The 21,038-nt window shown below is 50.0% G+C and overlaps 1 protein-coding gene across 10 annotated transcripts in view; it reads right to left on the bottom strand.

Moving 5' to 3' along the window:
* MPRIP (myosin phosphatase Rho interacting protein) overlaps positions 1-21,038 on the bottom strand; it is a 191,260-nt gene that overhangs the window by 98,308 nt on the left and 71,914 nt on the right. For all 10 annotated transcript variants that reach the window (XM_075899715.1, XM_075899718.1, XM_075899719.1 and 7 more), the window contains exon 4: positions 3,273-3,424. In XM_075899715.1, the coding sequence (XP_075755830.1) occupies positions 3,273-3,424 (152 nt within the window). The remainder of the gene's footprint in view (positions 1-3,272; positions 3,425-21,038) is intronic.

Below are 21,038 nucleotides of genomic sequence, written 5' to 3'. Positions count from 1 at the left end.
GGCAGGGTCTGCAGCTCCGTATGAGAAACCAACAGGGTACCAACAAAGTGAAAGTGACCACTTTTCTTTTACTGTCAGATCTGAGCAAAGAGCAAGCAGTGAACAAGCTGCACAAATGGTGGGATGGACAATAGGAGGCTCAGTGGAAAACCAAAACGTGTCATAAGCACCATCTGATCTGAAGGTGCACTGCACTGGGCAGATTATTGCATTTTGTGCCACATGGCTTTTTAAGCCAACATGTTCCAAGAGAGCTGCCGGTCTGTGATGGGAACACAAAGAAGGGCCTCTCTGATTTGATGTACAGTGCCACCTGTTTTCTGATGGGAGGTGCCTTGTCTCAATCCCTGCACAGAAATAGGGGAGAAAAGCCATCTAACAATTAAGCTGGGGGCATATTAAATGGATGCCCAAGTGCCCTGAAGATGAAAAGCAAAAAGAGCCTGGCCTCAAGCCAGCCACCAATTCCAGATTACAACCAGCTCAACCTTCACCTGCCTATAGAGGATATTGCCCCTCGCGCAAATACTTGGGAAGCGTTGGATGATGTTCGAAAGTAGCGGACACTTGTACACTACCAGCTTGTTGCCATGTTTTGGGCCCTTCACATCTTGGGGGGGGGGGGGGTAATCGGGACATCAAGTTTACTACAAAGTTGCAGATCTCTTAAACAAGTGGGCAAAGACTAAACCAACCCTCTTGGTTGTTCAGCAGTGAAACACGAGCATTGAAGATGACTGAAAAGCACAGCAGATGGACGTTTGGTTCTCATCATGTTTGTCAGGGAAGAGCAGAAAGTATTACTTAATATACCTCCTATTATTCTGTTATCAGGACAACAGCAGCCATGTAGATTTGGTTATGAATATCTTCAACTGCCTCCATCAGCACTAGTTTAGTTTTGGTGGCTTGCATGAGATGTGCCTATTTTTAGGATGGAAGACCAATGAATTCCCAAGCAAGGAGAGCTACTATACAGTTGACAACATGTGGTCCCAAAAGCTTCAGTGGCATGGTAATCAACTGAATATTAACTGATAGATATCAACTGAATATTCAGGCAGACCTCTTAAGGACATCAACAGAGGTGGCCGTTTGGGAACCGCCACAATGCTCACGACTACTCCAAGATCCTGCAGTTATTAACGACGTGCTCATGAGGGGAACTAGCCAGCTGCATCATAGATCAAGATACTGTGGTAGAAGCACAGACCACAGCAATATGCAATCTTCCCCTTACTTCCCCCTTTCCAGGCTCCCCGCCTTTTCCCCCCCATGCCCAAACCCTCATTATCTTGACCAGGTATTTTTTTTAAAACCACAAAGATACAATCCAGTGATGAGACAAAACCAGGGACAGAGCTTCCCAAACACCCTGAGCCAGCTCCATTTTCAAAGCACTTTGCAAAAGCTACAGTGCATTTAAAGATTCTCCCTTTCCACAGGTGTCCTTGATGTATTAGATCAATAGGTAAGCTATGGAGCACAACACACACACAATCAGCCATCTGACCAAGAGTCTCAAAAGTAACTAGAGACTCTGTCTCAATTCTGGGGTACCACCGAGACACCTTACATGGACCTGATTGTCCAAAGGCAGAGCCCAACTTTCAGAAGTGCTGGACGTGAGCCCAGAAGGGGCCCCTCCCAACTCCAAGACTTAAATGCTCCATCATGGATCATATCCCTTCTGAAGTCATCCACGCTTCTCATGCAGCCAGTCCTCCACAGGCAACTGAGCTGCTCTCTGGCAAGTACCTGGTGGGATCCGGGGAGAGGCGAGACAAGAGGAAAACTAGCTCTGCCAAGTGAGAAAGGGCAAAAGTCTGCTGATGAGGGGGAATGACAAGCAGCCTGTGGTATCAAATCCAACCATTAGCAAGCAGTTGCCAGAGTATTTTCAGTCTCATTATAATCCTTCCAGCTTCTTCCCCAGAGTGTGTGTTGATGCCCATCTGGCCCAGCTGTGCAGTGCACAGTCTGCCAGCACAGCCCCTGTGCTCCTTGTTGAACTTGGCTAACTGGGCTGTTTTGGCTTCCAATGCCAATGAGCACACTGCTGATAAAGGTGGGTTTTGCTTTCCACCCATCCCAAAGGGGCAGCCATCCAGCCTCTTGCACAGCCTCAAACTGGACAGTGGCCAAGCTTGGCTGCCAGCCAGATTCAAGAGGCACCAATGCAATTAGAGCCCCTCTAATATTCGAGGTTTATACTCTTCATAATACCCGTCATTAAAGCCACACACATCACAGAGCTACCCTGCCGAACAGGCAAGTGCCAAACGGTACGGCACTTTGACACTGATGATGGGAAATGGCCCAGGCATGTGCTGCACACCCTCTCCTAACCCTCATTCAGGCTTCCTGGGTAAGGCAGGATTGGGACTCAGAACACAGAATCTATCCCCTTCCCAAGGCAGGATCCAGCCTCACTTCCTCCCCCTCCCACCCCACCATGGTGGATGTTTCCGACACTGATCAGAAAGCAACTTCCATAGAACAGCCGCTATACCCCACAGCATACGCTGCTCAAACCAGGACACGGTTGGGCCAAATTCTTACAACCCTTGCGTTCAGCAAGGTAACAGAGGGCAGAATTTGACCCTCTGCTTTTACAATGAAAAGGAAGAAACTTAAAGCTGTATTCATTTATGGAGGCCTAGTTAGTGCTGCACCATTAGCCTGGGCAGTGGCTAGGGTTCTGTGCACACCTACCTACTAGGAACTGGGCAGAGATAGGGTTCAGAGGAGTAGTGGTTAGTCTGTTTCAGCAAAAACAACAAGGAATCTAGTGGTACTTTAAAGACTAGCTTTCGTGAGATACAACTTGCTTCCTCAAATGCTTGAAGAAAAGAGAGAGAAAAAAAGAAATATACAGAGATGGGAGTGTGATATCAGTGCTAATTAAATCAGAGTGGATGCGGCTGATTTGCAACCGTGATGAGAAGGTGAGAGTAGCTGAAGGGGATATTAGCTACTGTAATGTGAGAACCGCTCCATGTGTCCATTTAAACCTTTTTTCAGAGTGTCAAATTTTCATATGAATTCCAGCTCAACGGTTTCTCCTTGCAGTCAGTTTTTGAAATAGCGGTGGGAGGGCAAACACACTCCCAGATTGAGCGGGAGCAGGACAAAGCAAGAGGCTCCATATTTCATCACAAGTCCCTTAAGCCATCCAGCCCTCTTGTTTTCCAGTACCACACCCATGCTGCAAACCTAAGCGGAGAGCCCCACCTGCCCTGTAGGAAGGTAGACCCCAGGCCTTCACTCACCCGCTGATGATCTCCTTGTTCTCGGCTCGGATGAAGTGCTCCTTCTCAGGGGTCAGGATGCAGAGGGAGAACTTCTGCCCCGTCCGGCTCTCCCCATCCACAACATCCGTGCACTGGTTCATGTTGATGGTGCCCTGGGGAAGGGTCGTGGGCTGGAACAGAAGGAGGCAGGTTTGAAAAGGAGTAGCAGAATGCTGCATGATAGACATCCCACCCCCACCCTGGAGCACAGCTCTCCCCGCACATCCATTCATTCACAAGCTCAAGGGGGTCCAGCTGACTGTACCATTTGTGACTTCTCCCACTTCCCCACTCAGCATTTGCTTCTGGCTTTCCTATCCCACCACCCTTCACCCAAAGCAAAGCTTCAGTAAAGCCACTGGCTTAGTGTCCGACAGTTCACAGAGCTGACCACTCACAGTCCCAGTTCCCACCCTGGACAAGCAGCCCTTCTCCTCCCTGACTAGGGAAGCGCTACCCCCATCAAGGTAGATTCCACGATCCCACAGGGATGGGGGTGGGTAGTCCTGCTAGAAGAACCACCTCTGTAGCCTCAGGTTTACATCAATCACTGCTCACTGCCCCTAAGATCTAAGAGGCAAATGGAGTTCCATGGGTTGCCCCAAATACTGCTCACCCCACCCTCACCAGTGTGTCTCACCCCCCAAAAGTAGAGCTATAAAATCCCGTTTAAAAAGTTAACCGGTTAACTGGGATCCCGCAGCACGGTAGGCCCAGCTGAGCTGCTAGTTAACTGGTAAGGATGATGCTTACTGGGTAACCAGTTAACCCTTTACATTCCTATTCTACAACTCGTCCCTCCCCCACCCGAAAGCCCCATATACTCCCAGGCTCCAACATCCGGCCTCCACTACCTCTCCCATGCTAGCAGCCTCCAATCTCCCACCCCAATTTACTCTGGTAAAGTAACAGGCGCCTGCCTCCATGCACACCTGCTCTCAGAGCTGGGGGACAGGCCAAGCGGGAAATCGGCATCTTGCTCTCAGTGGCAAGAAACATCATGAGCCTGGGCATCATGGTTTTCCTGCATGAGCCCTCGGGCCCCTGCTCCACCAGACACTTTGCAAAAGGACTACTGTGCAGAGACCCATGGCTAAGGGTTACAAAAGGACTTCTCTGCAGCACAGCCTGAGACAAACATCATATACCCACGCTCCCTATTAAACGCAGCCTAATGATTCCAGCTCCAACTATAAAACTGCAGGAGGAAACAGAGCTGCCAGGGCTGACCTGCCCCCACGCTGCAAAAAACAAGAGAAACCAAATGGCAGGACCAATAACCACCACACACAAGCGCAGAGAGAACAGCGTCCCGGCTCTGAGCAGAGGCTTCTGGTTCAGACTTCCCAGAGCTGCCCGGCCACGCTCAGAATGCAGCCAGCGGTGGTCATGGCAGGTGACATGATTCCTGGACCAGCCCAGACAAGACAATCCACAAGATGATTATGGATCATCATCTGCAGGCTCCCTTCCCTGTAAAACGGGGCTATTTCAACGAAGGGTGATAACATGCTGAGCGTTAATTACTCAAGCAGGGGCTAGAGATGGGCAGGGTGAGGACTATGGACCTGGAGAGTCCCTGACCATTAACACACAGCGTGGCCCTGCAGTGTACAGACAGCACCACTTCAGTGCTTTAGCCTTATTCCTGCAACAGGCATCGGCCCTGCTAGAATCCGAGGCTGAGTGGTGTGGAGAGGGCCGATAAAGAAAAGTTATTTATTAGCTCCCATAATAGAAGAACTAGAGGACACCAAATGAAATTAATGGGTAGCAGGTTTAAAACTAATAAGTGAAAGTTCTTCTTCACACAGCGTGTAGTCAAGCTGTGGAACTCCTTGCCAGAGGAGGCTGTGAAGGCTAGGACTATAATAGAGTTTAAAGAGAAGCTAGATAATTTCATGGAGGTTAGGTCCATAAAAGGCTATTAGCCAGGGGATAAAATGGTGTCCTTGGCCTCTGTTTGTCAGAGGCTGGAGAGGGATGGCAGGAGACAAATCACTTGATCATTGTCTTCGGTCCACCCTCTCTGGGGCACCTGGTATTGGCCACTGCCGGCAGACAGGATACTGGGCTAGATGGACCTTTGGTCTGACCGAGTACGGCCGTTCTTATGTTCTTATCAGACAGGATGAGAGATTTTGGGCACTCAACTGAATTCCCTTTAAAAAGGGGCCTCTTTTTCAGAGGGAGGGCACTCAGCTCGCTCATCTCGAGCTGAGCACCCCAAGATTGAGGCAATGAAAAGCACCCGCCATGTCTGAAAAAAAAAAATCTTAGCCCACGGCTTTAACAGGGCTCAAGGACACAGTTAACACACAGCCACGCACTAGCTGCTGGGTGCTGTTGTGTGTAAGCAAATCGCTCCATGGGACAGCTTGTAGAGGAGCATGGGCAGCCAGTCAAAATGCCCTCAGCTGATGCTGTGCCACAACTAAAAACCTGCACCTGACCCACGTCGGCTGACTCAGACCCACCGGGCAAAGGGCTGTTTAACTGCAGTATAAGCGCTTGGGCTAGAGAAGTGAAGGGCTCACCCCACCCCCACTAGGAAGGTGCTCGTGTCCCACCTTCACAGCCACGACTGCGCTCCCTGGTCTTGCTCCATTTTGTGCTGTTTTGCTAACAGACGCATGGGCTAACGTCATGCTGCTCTGGGCCTGACCCCTGCTGGGGCGGGGGAAGAGGAGGAATCTGCTTTTTCATCTGGCTGGGCGGGCAGCCAGCCAAGCCTGAGCACACACACTGTAGGATTTTCCCATTAAAGTTAATGAAACATCGAGTTCGCTGGTATCTGCACCTGCCAGCCTTGAGGCCCCGCATTAATCTGCCACGGCTGTCTAAGCAGGTGCCTGCGCCGCTCTGACGGGGTGTGGGGAGAAGCAGGGGGCTCGAAGGAATTCAGTTCCCTGCTGTCTGAGAGACACTGAAGATTCTGAGGCATCACCTGGACAGATTATTAAAGAGCCCGAGGTCTGTGTTGGGAGCTGAAGGGAGAGGGGAATTTCCACTGCCCTGGGCTCTCCAACACCTGCACGGCCATGCCATGTGAAGACCAAGCAGATACACATGCGGGAGTATTCCGGAGCTGTGGAGCCTGCAAGACCTTCTCCTCCAGCCATGGAGAAACCAGCCAGTGGAAAGGATTTCTACAAGGGGTGAAGCTCAACCCAGTCACCAGAGTGGGAGACTGGGAGTTCAGGAGACGAAGAGAGTCTACTTCCACCTCTGCTACCGACATACTCAGTGGCATCTGCTTGGGCCTCAGTTTCCCTTAACTGACAAAACAGGAATAAAGCATTTCAATCTCTGGGAAGTGCATTGAGATCCAAGGACAAAGGTGCTGGCAGTGCCCAGCGATGACTCAGGTTATGTCTACACTATGACTTAGGGGTGTGATTCCCGTCCCATACTTGTGCTGCCTCTTATCAAACTAGAGAAGGCATAAACAGCAGCATAATCACTCTGCCAAGTGCACGCCTATTGGCGCAGCTAAGCCATGCCTCCACTGCCAACCTCCATGCTATCGCGGCTGAATTGGAGTGTCATGCGGAGGAAGACTAAGGGATGAGTGCTGTAAATCTAAACCCCTCTCTCGACCTCAGTGGGAAAACTCTGAGGATCTCTCCCTGTTACATCACCGCTGACGCCTACGGACATGCTTACAGGGGAAAGGAGACGGTGCCCCTCTGTTCCCCTCTCTCAATTCCCAGAGCACCTAGCACCGCCCACTCTTGGAAGACAGGATACTGGGCTAGATGGACCTTTGATCCGAGTCAGTATGGCCGTTCTTATGCGTGCCCAGCCAGCATGGGTATAAATAGCGTACTTGACTTGAATGAGCAGAGCAGCCTACATGCCTGAACCCCCTGGGTATATTCCCTGACGTGCTCTCTGCATGCCAAGCCATGCCTCCATGTTTACTCTGTTATTTTTAGCAGTGCAGTGTTCCACTGCCACAGCCTTTTCCAGCCGCAGTGAAAGGCTCTCTCAGTGGGAAAAGGTTCCGGCTGTTCCTCACCACCAGAAACCTTCCCCACTTTCACTGCTGCCTGTAGCTACACGTGTAGTGCCTGAGCGCCACACACCACCACAAGTGTAGATTTCAGCAGTGCCTACTGCCTAGCACCTCCCATTCACACCGGTGAATGCTGGCCTTAAAGCAAGGACACAAGGAAGCAGGTAGCTGGCCCTTTAATAGGCAGCACCCAGCGTAGGACCCTGGGGTTACTTGCAAAAGCCAGAGAGGATCCAAGCTGGAAAGGGGTAAGCAAAAGGTGAAATAGGATGAGACAAAGGGGAGAGGACAAGTAGTAGTGGAGAGAGAGTGAGGCAGGGAGTGGGAAAGGTGTCGGCGCTGCCAGGTCTACGTGGAACAGTCCAGCTTTCTTAACTGATGAGAACATCACCTCCAGCATGGGGCCCCATCTCTGCCACCCCTTCGCTCCTGTCACCACCTCCAGCTACTTCAACTGGCAGCAGCCACAGAGCCCTTTGAAACCCCCACTTCCTCCAGGACCCAAAGCAGCAGAGGCTGGAGGCTTAATATTCTCATATCAGCTAATATGGCTGGGCTGCCCAGGAAAAGCTTGTCTTGGCCATAGAGTCCTCTCCCCGCCAGACACTGGATCACTACAAAGAGGAAGAGAAAGAGGCCACAAAGAAAGCATCAAAACCAGCTCCGCTGGCACTTCCTCCTGCAGATGGCAAGCCTGGCAAGGAGAATTATTTTTGGCAACCACTGCTGAGTGCTTTGCCATGGAAACAAAACGCAGATGTCACTGAAACACCTTCAAGAGCAGCCTATGCAATTCAAAAATAATAAGCAGCAGCCAGGAACCATGGATCAGCAGTTAGCACAGGGGGCAGGGAATCAGGTCCCCTGGGACTCAGTCCCTACTCTGCCACAGGCTACGCATGACCTTGGGCGAGTTACTTAACCCCACCATGCCTATGTTTATCCAGCTGTAAAATGTGGCACCCAGCTCTCACCATTCTGTATTTATACTGCAATTAGCATAACAGAGCAGGTGCCAGGGCAATATAAACGATAATAGACAAGACAGACGAAAGGGAAGGAAAAGGGACAGAACATACAAAGCTCCTGGCAGGATTACTAGATGCCCAATGATTCTGGGGGGTGTCAATATTAAGGATCTTCATTTCCAAAGGGCAGATGATCACCACTTTCTGAGAATCAGGCCTCTCTGGGGCATCTCAGGCTAGGCAGCCAAAAACTGGAAATTCCTAAAAATTGCAAGTCCTTTTGGAAAATCTTAGTCTTGATGTTTGCAAAGCATTTTGAGATCCCGAGGGGAGGGACTAAGTACATAGTAACCTTACGTTTCAGAAAGCACTGGCTCGCATTGGCATTTTATGCAGCAGGGAAGCTGATCCCTAAAAGGATTTTCTGTCTTGTACAACATAAAACAAAACAACACTTTCCAGTAACTAAATATCCTGGAGTTGGGGGGAGAGAAAGGGGCAGATGATGACGACGTTCACTGACTCCAACAAGCACCACTGCTTCACTTCTCTTCAACATAACTGAACGTCCAGAACCATCAAACGCCTCCAGATCGCTGTGTAAATTCAATCCTGCCCCATGCCCGGATCGTGCCAGGGCTGAACCCCAGGCCAACCGAAAGAGGGGCTCAGACTTTCTCATGAGGAATTTGGTTATTTACCAACACAAAGGACATTCCGGGCCACTAATTCACTTACTCTTCCATTGTCTTTGCTCCTTAAAGGAGAGAAAGCAGATGGTCTTCAAATGGCGACTCCTCCACTTTGCTGGGAGCACCCGGAGCAAAGTGATGGCTTCCTGCGATGTGGCCAGTCAAGTTCTCCCACAAACCCACGGCTAGAACGGCCATATTGCAGGAGGGCACCAGGAAGCCTGGGATATAGTTGGCTGGACTCAGTCCTGTGTACTCAAGTGGGGATGCTAGAGCCCCCCCACTCGGGGCCTGGGTCCAAAAATTCAAAACCTTGGGTCAGTGATCAGCAGGGTCCAGTGATGCAAGTTCCACCCACCCTTGGCTTACACTGCAGTATGGACACACCCGAACATTCCTGGGAGGAGTCTCAGGTAACAGAGTCCTGGCACATTCATTCAAAGGGGACAGGACAGGAGGGACCCTGCAGGTTCCCCCCATTCCCTCCTTTCCTTTGCCAGCCAGGAGTGGAAATACCCAAGCTCACCAGAGTAAGTGCTTGGTGGATTAGCAGGGCTGAGGATGCGGCTGAAAAGACAACGATTGTACCAGGTGTTTTGTCCCCTCGCCCACCCTGGAACTGGTAGGAGTGCATCCCACGTAACTTGGAGGAGAGACCTATCGGTGGGCATTAGCCAAGGTGGTTGCTACCCCGTCCTCCGGATGTCCCTAGCCTCTGAATGCTTGAAGGTGCAATTGTGCACCTGGGGATGGATCATCTGATTGCCTGGTCTCTTCATTGCCCCGAAGCACCTGGCATTGGCCGCTGTTGGAAGACAGGATACTGGGCTAGATGGACCTTTGTTCTGCCCAGTAAGGCTGTTTTTACGGGGGTGAGCCAGCGACCCCAGACCCTGTCTACACTGCAGCTGATGACACATCCCATGGATGAGGCCAGAGTGGAGATATGGCTTGGAAAGTGGATCAGCAGCATGGAGCGTGCAGCATGGAGTGAACCCTCTGCTCATGCAGGCAGGATTTCATACAGCCAGCCACCTCCCCCGCCCCATCAGCCAGCTGGACAGAGCTGAAGCCAAAAGGTACAGGGCCAGGGTGAGGGCAATCACACGGTCTCCCACCCAAAGTGCAAACAAGCACACGCCTGGAGCAAGTGTGGGCACCGCCCTTCTACTACCGCTCTCTAATCTAAGCCACAGGGTCCCAGCAAACAGACCTTGGGGAACGCAGGGCACAGCCAAGAAAAGGCAGTGGCAGAATGGGCCAAACGGACTCTAACAAAAAGTGGCAAAGGTAAATATCTGATGAGACAACCAGTGCCAGCCCAGGACAGGAACAAGCAGTCTCCAAACCAAACCTAGTGGCATGTCCAATAGAGCTAGGAGGGAGGAGAAACTGGGAATGGGGTTTATTTAACCCAATGAGAATATAGCTGGAGATGGAGATGCCTGTGCCACACAGCTGGTAGACCAGAACCATGCACCACAGAGAGAGAGGAAAGGGAAAACCACACGGACTAAACAGGTACACAAGAGATGTCACATCTTACCAGAAAATACACAGTCCTCCTAGGTCTTTCCCAATTGGGAATAACCCTCGCCCTACAGTTTTGCCCTCCTCTTGGGAGAAGCTGAATGTTGGCACACCAACGGCCTCACCCAGCAGTTATTTAGCCTAGCCCAGGAGTCCGCGTAGCCTTTTGAAGCTAGGTAAGTGGCTTTGCTCATTGCTAGCGAGTCACGACGGTACAGTAGGGTGCAGATACATAGAAGTTCCTGAACTGTGGACTGCTAAGCAATGTTCCCTCTAATTTTTTCCATCCATATGTAGAATAAAATTTTGTTACGTGCACCAAGGCATACGCAGATGTACACCACCAATCGCATACACGCTGCCAGATGTGGACACTCTGCTAATCATCTGGATGGTATTTTAATCTCTCCTAGGTGGCCACCAAAGCGCTCAGCCTACAGGGAACACTGCTGCTAAGCATTTGCTAGTTGTCTATCAAGTGCTGGCCAGTCACACGGCGTTGGCCCCTCTTTATCTCCACCTGCTAGACTGCACTGAAGGAAGTGGCAGATGCATTAGACGTCCATGCCAATGCTGAAGTTATCACCAGGATGTCAGGGCAGGGTGGCAGGGCCATGCTTGTGAATAGGAATGCAGGTAACTGCCAGACCCTATTAAAATGTGGGGCCCACTCCGGAAGAGCTTGATGCCCTCCGAGATGGGGCTTGCCCAGCAGTGACCGGACTTTATTACTCTGGTGGGCTTTTCCACTAGGACTGTGTAAGGGTCTCCCTCCATTTCCCAGGCAGGTGTCTGTGCCATGACAACTGGCATTAACTGGCCTCCAGGATCAGCAAAGGAGGGGAAGAATAGTTGGATGCTAGTGGCTGGAACTCAGCACAAGTCTCCCAGTCGTACTAAAAACGTTCCTTTGGCCTGGTTCTAAAGTTGCTTTTTGTTGTTGTTGTTTTTGTTTAAAGGAAAAAGCAGAGGAGACGTTAACAGAGGGAAGCCAGTCACCGTTAACCCTTCAGACATGATGGATAAAGCCAGACACACAAATATTCATTGGGGGCTGGATCCCAAGCCTGCTGCAGTCCACAAAAGCCTTTGGGTCCATCCCTTGACGAGCAGTCATGGGCCCAGGTTGATGCTCCAGCCTCAACAAACTCTTCTATGCCAGTGCTCCTCCCCATTACACCCCCCCAACAGATAAGAAAGGGGGTGTATCGGTTCCTACCATGAATGTCCCGTACCGAATTCAACCCCTGCATCACGTGTGCGGTTCTCTCCGCCCCGACATGAACAGGAGTCTGTGCTAGGGATGTGAACAACTAGTTGACAGGCTAGTCGACTAGTCGCTCCCCCTCTCACCCCCACCCCCGCCCCGATGCCTCTATCAGAAAGAGGCAGCAAGGCGGGGAGAAGAAGGGGTCCTTCAAAGCGGCAGCGCTGCATGGAGCCCAGATCACTCCCCCGATGACCCCAGACTCCATGCGGCGCTGCCGCTTTGAAATGCTGCAGGGACCGGGGGCCAGAAGGGGACTGCTTGAGCCCCCCACTGGCCCCATACTCCCTGCAGCGCTTTTGCCTGGGGCTGTTGCTACACTTCAAAGGCGGAAGTGCCCTTATCAACTAATCGAATAATCGATAAAAATTGCATCAACTACTTGATCAGCCAAATAATCGAAATTGTACATCCCTAGTCTATGCATGGAGTGACTGCTCCGTGCCTCGAGAAAGAGGTGGGAGATGGGGCAGTCCAGCATGAGACAGGGCTCAGCCACAATCACTTTGCAGGGCCATCCCCCATCCAGGGAAAATGGCAAGCACAAACAGCTGCCCTCCATTCCATCGGTTTATAGAACGCTGGAGCTGGGAGAGGGTGCAGGAGAGCAAGTCGACAGCATGAGCAATTGCAGATCTAGATGCTAGTAGCGTCTCTGGAGAAACAAACAGTCACAGAAGCATTGCATTAGTTCTTCCCTTAGTTATGACAGATCCGTATTTACAAACACGTGCCCACAGCATGCATCCTGATTCCAACACGAAGCCCACGGAATACACCCCTCCACCAGGGTTACCAGACGTGCAAGACACGGTGTGCTGGACTTTCCACTTCTGTAAACTCATCACGTCTTCCAAGCGAACTTGGATGGGACCCGAGAGACCTTTCACAGAGACAGGCAGACAAGCATCACTGGAGAGAAGACATCTGCCTCTCCCCGACCTCCCTCCTCTCTTGTGCAAGCTCTGAATCATTTCCTGATGGGGTTCCATCTTCTACAGCCCCGAGAAGAGCTCAGCGTCAGCGCCAACGGGAAAGGAATACAGTGTTCTGATTTCTGTGCTCGACAGGAAATTAAACAAAGCAGCTTCGCTATCTGCCCACACACACAAAACGAATACCCAGGCGCCCCACCGAGGAGTCTCTACAAGCCAGCTGGACGACAGCGAGATGAATCCGCTGTCCAGACCCAGCAGGACTCCAGGCTCAGCCTTCCACCACGGCAGTCAACAGGAGCAGAGCCAAGTTGCTAGACACCTTACAGAACAGAACTTTAAGCAGAGACACTGAATAAAACAGCCCAAGTCCAAGCCTGGCCCAGAATAATCATCATCCTGGGAATGCTGCTCCTGGATCCCTGCTTCCTTCAGGGGAGAATAGTCCATCTTCCGGCAGCAACAATCACCTAATGGACTTCTGGGTTCCAAGCTGCAGTCTGAGATGAGGGGTGAAATCTGCATTTTTGTCTGGTTCTGCTGCCAAGGACATCACAATCAGGGAACCAGTCCCCCCAAGTTACCTGCCTGGCTCATGGCCAAAGGCAGCCTGTTCAAAGCACGCGTGAAAGAAGAGGACCAAGTAACACTTCGCTGTGGCCTCAAGGCCCAGAAATCTGCAGCTTTGGTCTCAAGGCTCAGCCTGACCTCACAGGTCTGTCAACTGAGAGAACAGTCTCTCCAGCCAGCAGCCAGATGGGGTAGAGGCACACCTGAGTTTCTTCAGCCTTCTGCGACTTAGTCTGAGTTTGGGGCGATGCCAGGGAAGGTTCCCAGCAGAGCCCGGGGCAGATCCTGCTTGAAGCAAACCTACTTCCTCCCCCCCCCCAAGCCCCACACAGGACAATGCACTGACTCCTCAGGAAAGACTCTGGAATCCCAACAAGCCCCAGCGCCAGCCCAGCCTCTGTATTTAACATCCTGGCGCAGGAACACTGAGCTGTGTCCTCCCCTTACATCTGTTCACGCTGGGGTCACGCCAACCCTCCCGGACTGGATGCCACTGCCACAAACGGCGCCTGGTCCAGGAGAGTTGACAAACTAACCAGCGGCTGAAGAGTCCCAGGCCAAGGCCAGGAGCGGAGCCCTCGGCCGCTGGCGGGGTCCTGAGTGGCAGCAGAGCCTCCAGAACCAGTGGCCTGGATCCTGGGGAACAGCGGGCAGCAGGACCCGGGAGGGCGGTGAAGCTGGCGAGATCCCAGAGGGGCTGTCTGGAGGCTGGGACCAGCGGAGCCGGCCCGTGGGTGCAAGGAAGCCGGGTGCAGCACCCCCTGTAGTTCTATTTCTTGCACCTCTGTCCTGGTGCTTAAGGGCTTCTAGCAGCCAGCGCAGCTGCTCAGTGCGCTGGGCTGCTGCAGTACACCGGGCCCAGCACTGAACACAGGAGCTGCTAGTACACAGTATGTTCCAGTCACTATGGAACAGCAGGCAAAAGGGCTTGTGGCTGCGTCCCTTCTGGGCTACCTGCAGATACAAGCAGCGAGCACCATTCCATCTGTCCAGGAACGGACAAGGAGACAGCAGGGTTGAAGGCCGAGCAAGGGCAGGGGGGCTGGGACAAGGGGACTCAGGGCCACTCTCCAAACATACAGCTCTCCAGAGCTCAATGCTTCCTGAGAGCTCAGCCCTGGAGAAGAGCACCAGCCAGGTGGCCCTGAGGCTACAGCCCAGTCTGACCCATACAGCAGGCACCGCTGAGGACACCAACACACGTCCTTTCTGCACTGCCTCAGCCCCAACCTGGAGTGAGCACTTCCAGGGGCTTTTTCAACCGCCGCCACCTATCCTTTGCCTCCCTAGGCAAACCGCCAAGGGTGTTAAAAAACCGTTCCCAGAACAGGCACCCGTTGACTGGGCACCTGTCCCGTGGGAACTGGACTGAGACCCACCAATTCGTTTCAATTAGTCCTTTGAATTACTTCTGGCCACTGGGCTGGTTTCCAAATGCTCTATGTCCCATTTCCAACCCTTCTCCCTCCCCCCTTCCCAGTGTGCAAGTAAATAAAGCTTTGGGAGGAGGGGGGGGGGGGGGAAGGAACCCTTTTGAGATCCTTGGTGAGAGAGAAGTCACAGCCAGTATGCAAGGTATTAAAAAGAGAGAGAGACACGAAGAGGAAGAGACATTGACTGCTTTGTGTTTAATCTGTGGGATCCTGCAAGGAGAAGTTCATCTTTAGGATGCAGAGGGCCGAGCCTACAAATAAACAGGATTCATCTGTGTCAGACCCTAAACCTCTACATTTTCTAGATGGGAGGAGGGGAGGAAAGGACACAGGGTTACGAATGTTTTGAGGACTTCTCTGGTTTAAAATCCTTGTCTAGCAGCAATCACTAGCTGTCCCAAGCCCTCATCGTGGCCTGCATGGTGTATCTCTCCTTGAGCTTCTGCCACTATTGCCAACACCAGCTCAGCTCTGAGCAATAGCAGGAGCCCTAGCACAGACCCACCAAGGGGGTATCCGAGTACCACGCCTCTAGATCTGCTCCAAGCAAGCAACATGGCACTGTGTGTGTTCCTTCTGACACGTTCCAAGCCTCTGCAGCAGCCAAGCTCCCTTACATAACCTAGGATGATTAAATCTGGAACACAACATTTCAAAAGGGGCAATGAGGGGAGGGAGGCTGAAGGCAAACAAAAGGGGCTTTTTATTTTCTGCCAAGAACCAGAAAATTCATTCCTGCACCTCCCGTGCTACACTGGTTCTCTTAGCGTCTGTGCCCAGTCACCCTGCTAGGAAGGGTCGAGGTGATCTATACCAGAGGGCTGGTCTAATAGGGATGTAAGCAACTAGTCTAGTTACTACTTGACTACTTGCTTTCCCCCTGCTTGCTGCCTCTGTATCAGAGGCAGCAAGCGGGGGGAGCCGGCTTAAAAGCTGGTTCCCCCCAGCACCATCTCTGCAGGGAGAGGACAGGGAAGGCAGAGACACAGCAGAGGACCTGGCAGTCCCAGCTTACGCCGAGTCCCAGACTAGAGATGTGAAGGACTAGTCAACTATCCAATAAGCAAATGCAGAAAGAGGCAGCAAGGGGGGAAGGGGGATACTTCAAAGCGGCAGCCGCCAGCTGATCCTGTGCTCCACGTGGCGCTTTCACCTTTAAAGTGCAGCAACAGCCCTAGGTGGTGTGGTGGGTTCTGGAGTGGACTAGGGGATAGGGCATTCGCCTGGGAAAGGGATAGAGCATTCGCAATGACTATTCGATTAGTCAAGTACTCACAATTTAACATCCCTATCCCAGACTACTGGAAGCTCTTACCACATTTAAAAAGCAGAGCCACAGAGGCCCTAGAGTCGGCATGAGCCGGGACTGCTCAGTCCTGGCTCACGCCGTCCTTAGGAGCTAACCCCCTTATCAACTAATCGAGTGGTTCTATCAACTACTTGACTAGCTTATTAACCACTACTTAACCTCCCAAAATGCTGCATGGCTTCGCTGGGATACAGGCTCTTGCACAGCTTTGCCTTGGAAAGGATCACAGTCGGAGGGTTTCTTACTCTGCTCTACGGGGTCAACAGGGCTGAAACAGCAGAAAGAGCAAACGAAAGGAAAAAAAATCACGTCCCTGTAGTGAATATTTTACAATGAACATTAAAAATAAAGTTCCAGCACGAGTCTCATCCTGAAGATCTCAGATACTCTGCAAAGTGCTCCACAAATTATGTTCAGCCATTGCTGAAATGCGGCCACCTCAGGAGAGCAAAGCGCACACGTGTGCCCACTCACAGGCTAGAAGGGAAACACAGCAAGTGCACAGCACTGCAACCAGCTTCTAGGAACCTTTAATAAGAGGCTACAGGATCATTGAGGGCCACTAGCAATCAGGATCTCTGTTTTCCATGAAAACCAGAATCCGGCACCTCTAACAGTTCCATGCAGAAGTGTTATTGGTGGCCTGTGCTATGCAGGTCATACTAGGTGAGCCAGGGATCCCTTTTTCCTGAACCAAGAGTTTCAGGAAAGAGAAGGGAAGGGAATAATATCTATTCATAGCTTCCAATTGAGAAGCTCGTTGTCTTTTATGCACATTAATCAAGCCTCACGGCATTCCTGTGGGGCGGTTTCATCCCCACATTATCAGGTGTGAAAAACAAGGCATGAGGATGTGTCTACACTACACATTAACCCTGGGCTCTGACTTGGCTTGGAGCCCAAGCCTCACTTCCGTCCACACACAAATTCAGCCTGAGCTGGATCAGCAAGCACTCCAGATCCTGTGGGAGAGGAGGGAGTCCCTCAGGGACTCAGGTCCAAGTTCTGTCATTCTGCTGTGCGGACACAGGTCAAGCCACAGACCCGATTCAGAAGGGTCTGTGCAGTGCACTATAAATACATTAGCACAGCTAAGAGATCTGAGCGCAGGAATCCTGAAGTCAGATTTACAATGCAGTCGGGTTTACTATGCTCAGACAAACTTAGAAACCCCCAGCACGTCTACACTGCAACGTGAGCCCAAGGTTTGAACTTGGGCTCGAGCCTAATCCCCTTTCCATCTATACACAAATCAAGCTAACCCAGGGTGCCAGGACCCAGTTTGAGTCCATCCCATAAGCTAGGTTCAAGTGTAGATGAAACCCCACCTGATCTGAGCTCTAGAAGTCCTCCAAAAGTATCTCAGTTCCATGGGCTGACTTTCTGTCCAATGGAAAGCCAAGTTTGCTGGACAATCAAAGTTCTCTCACTCTGAACAAAGTGGCCATATTCTGGGAGGCTGCTAGGGAATCTGGGATAGGGATGGGTGGACTGTGGCCCACATAATTCAGCGTAGATGCTGGGGACACAGTTTGGGACAAGGAGTTCAACTTGGGGTTACAAGTGAGTATAGATGCTCAAGCCCTAGGTTAACAAACCCAGGGTCTGCTAACTTGAGTTCTATTAATTCTGATCTTATGCTACAGCATACACAAACCTACTGAATTCACACGTCTGCATCTCACAGACCCAGGCACGTAAATTTAACATTATAACAACCTAATGCAAGGCCTAAACTTATTATAAAACAACCAAGTAAATACCCACAAACGCATTTGTTGCTAGAATTTTAAAGAGTCACACCACTGTTCTGGTGAAAATCACTAGTTCAGCACACAGAATCTGGGTTTGTTGGTGTGCTAAGATAGTATCTGACAGCAGTAGCCTCTTCTGCAAATGGAGAGAGAGAGAGAGAGCGAGCCTCACTCAGGTCAACTGAAGAAGTGGGCTGTGCTCATGAAAGCTCAGGATGCCACCTACATGTTTTGTTAGTCTTTAAAGTGCTACCAGACTGTTGTTTTTTAAGTTTATCCTGTACAGACTAAGGTGACTATCTCTCTGAAGCTGTTCATTTCAGTTTGTTCAACTAGTTCTGAGGCTAGGTCATTCACATGAGGAGGTGAAAAAGCAAGGAAGTTTGCTTTCCTCTTTTAATCATTGAATGAAAACAAGGTGAGAGCATGAGATCTACCAGTTCTGAAGTCCTGAAGGGCATGGTGAAAAAAAGTCCAAAAAACAAAAAAAGTTCAATTCATGAACTACAGAAGCTTCCTTTGTTTAATATCCAAGTTTAAATGCAAAACATGTTTTGCACTTAAACTTGGATATTTTCTTCAACTTTAAAAAAAAAAAAAAAAAAAAAAAAGCTTCTGTATCCAGCACATTTGATGCCATTTTTATTCAAAAAAAATTTAAAATGATGCTTTTGTGCTTTTTAATTGAATTCCAATTTCCATCCAAATATAGCTGGACACAAATCACAACTAAAAAAAGTCAATCGTGAAAATAAGAAATAGAACAAATGATGTAACAAAAATTTAAACAGTAACAATCTGAATAAATACTTGGGTGGTAAGTTATATAATTGCTTAAATAAATGAATATAGTGTGTATCCTCCTGGCTAACAAAAAACAACAAGTGACATGAGCCACCTTCCTAGCCTCTTTTTAAAGTACAAATGCAAAATCAAGATTAAAACTGATTATTTAAGCCAAGTTTTCCTGCTTGCTGCTTTAATTCACAATTAAAACAAGCGATTACAATCTACCCATAGCATCTAAGTGCTGTGCTCCATATAGCATAGCTGCAACTTAGGTCGTTTGAAGGAATTGGTCATTTTGCTGCCCTTGTGGCACTCGAGGGAAACCTGCCCTTGCAATGAAATCCTCCATGATGCCATGTGATCAGCAGCAGGACAATGGTATGGCTTAATGAGCGCTTCAGACTGCCTGTCACTAGACACAATGCTGTCAATATGGCTACAATGAAACTGGTGCTCGCTATTGGGCAGATTTTATTACATTCTAATAGATCATCTAACAAGCTTAGCATCCTGGATTTATTCATTAGACAAAAGCCTCTTGAAAATGACCTTAGCTGGCTCAATAAAAGAATGGACAGTAGCAGTCATCCATAGTGTCGTGGAGTGGGAAGGGAAAAAAAAAAAAAAAAAAAAAAAAAATCAACATTTCCCCATTCCTTCCAAGATAATTAAAGTTAGCCTCCTTATCCCTCTCTAGCTACGTCTAGACTACAAGCTTCTTTCGGAAGAAGCTTTTCCAGAAGAGAACTTCCGGAAAAGCTTATTTCAAAAGAGTGTCCACACAGCAAAAGCACAACAAAAAAGCGATGTGTTTTTTCAAACGATAGCATCCACATTGATCGGCTGCTATCTCACATGTAAGTTGTGATTACTCTGGATGGAGTGGCCACCAGGGCACCTGTGCTATTTCCTGGAGGCCTCTTCTTTCGAAAGAATTCCCTCTTCTGCATCCACACATGCCTTTTTCCAAAAAAGCTTTTTCAGAAAAAGACTTTTTCCTCATAGAATGAGTTTTACCGCCGTGGAAAAAACCCCTCTGTTCTTTCAACTTTCTGTCAGACGAACTCAATGGCAGTGTGGATGCAAGTATTGTTTTTCCGGAAAACTGCTCCAGTGCAGATGTACCCTGAGATCTGATTCCCCCATCTGCAACCCATCAACTTGAGCATCTGCTCTCCTGTACCACAACCAAGTGACTTGACCTAGTCAAGTCACTGCTCCTTGCTCTCTCATCCTCCCCTTTCAGCAGCAAAATCCTGAAACATCCTCTCCCCTATCCACAAGCAGCTCCTAAACTGGTGTTCGCAGGCATTTAAATCCTTCTGTAGGGTTCACCTTACATCCTTTCTAAGGGCACGCGTTACCACAGAATCTGAGTGCCTTGACATCTTTATCGTACTTATCCTCAACACCCCTGTGAGGCAGAGTGCAGCTATAATTCCCATTGCACAGATGGGGAAACTGAGGCACTTTGGGTCTAGCCTTTACCAACAGCGCTTGCCCCTCATCTCATTAGCTCCAGGCACCCTCCAGACATTCAGGATGTTTCCACGCTCTGTGAGCTAGCAATATCCTCATATTAGACAGGGAAACTGAGGCACAAGACACCAGGGCCCTAAACAACAAACCCAGCTTTTGCAATTACAGTTGTGCAGCCTGCAGTGAATGGGGGAGAAGGTGTAATTCATCAACAGTTCCCACAGCAATTCACTGCTTGTACAAATCTCCAGGGGAAAGTCACTTTGATGCAAAAGCAGTGGTCCAGTCTGAAGGAAGATCATACCTCATCTCCCAGGCTCAAGAAATCCATAGGTGGGTCAAGAATCCTGCCTGCCCATCACAGAATAGCATGCTCATGTTGGTTTTCAGCCCTAGTGCTGCAAGTTGCTTTGCATGGACACAAGATACTTCTGTGTGGGCCCATGCCAGGATCAAGGCCTAACCCTGGGGTGGGGGGAAAAACCCTCATTGATGTGGCCCCGTCTGAGAAGGAGAAAGACACTGAGGGTATGTCTACACTAGCCACCCTACTTTGAACTAGGGTGGCTAATGTAGTCATTCGAATTTGCAAATGAAGCCCGGGATTAAAGTATCCTGGGCTTTATTTGCATGTTCCCGAGTGTCGCCATTTTTAAATGCCCGGTAGTTCGAACTCCCTGCCCACGGCTACACGCGGCACGGGCTAGGTAGTTCGAATTAAAGTTCCTAATTCGAACTACCGTTACTCCTCCTGAACTTTAATTCAAACTACCTAGCCCATGCCGCGTAGGCAGGGAGTTCGAACTACCAGGCATTGAAAATGGTGGCGCCTGGGAACATGCAAATAAAGCCCAGGATATTTTAATCCCGGGCTTCATTTGCAAGTTCGAATGACTACATTAGCCACCCTAGTTCGAACTAGAGTGGCAGTGTAGACATACCCTAAGACAGCGGTTCCCAACCTCTTAATACCACGGACTCACAAACCCATTCAGAAACTT

This window comes from Pelodiscus sinensis, chromosome 16 (assembly GCF_049634645.1).
Source record: "Pelodiscus sinensis isolate JC-2024 chromosome 16, ASM4963464v1, whole genome shotgun sequence".
In the NCBI taxonomy this organism is placed as follows: Eukaryota; Metazoa; Chordata; order Testudines; family Trionychidae; genus Pelodiscus; species Pelodiscus sinensis.
This window is presented reverse-complemented; position numbering and strand designations above follow the sequence as displayed.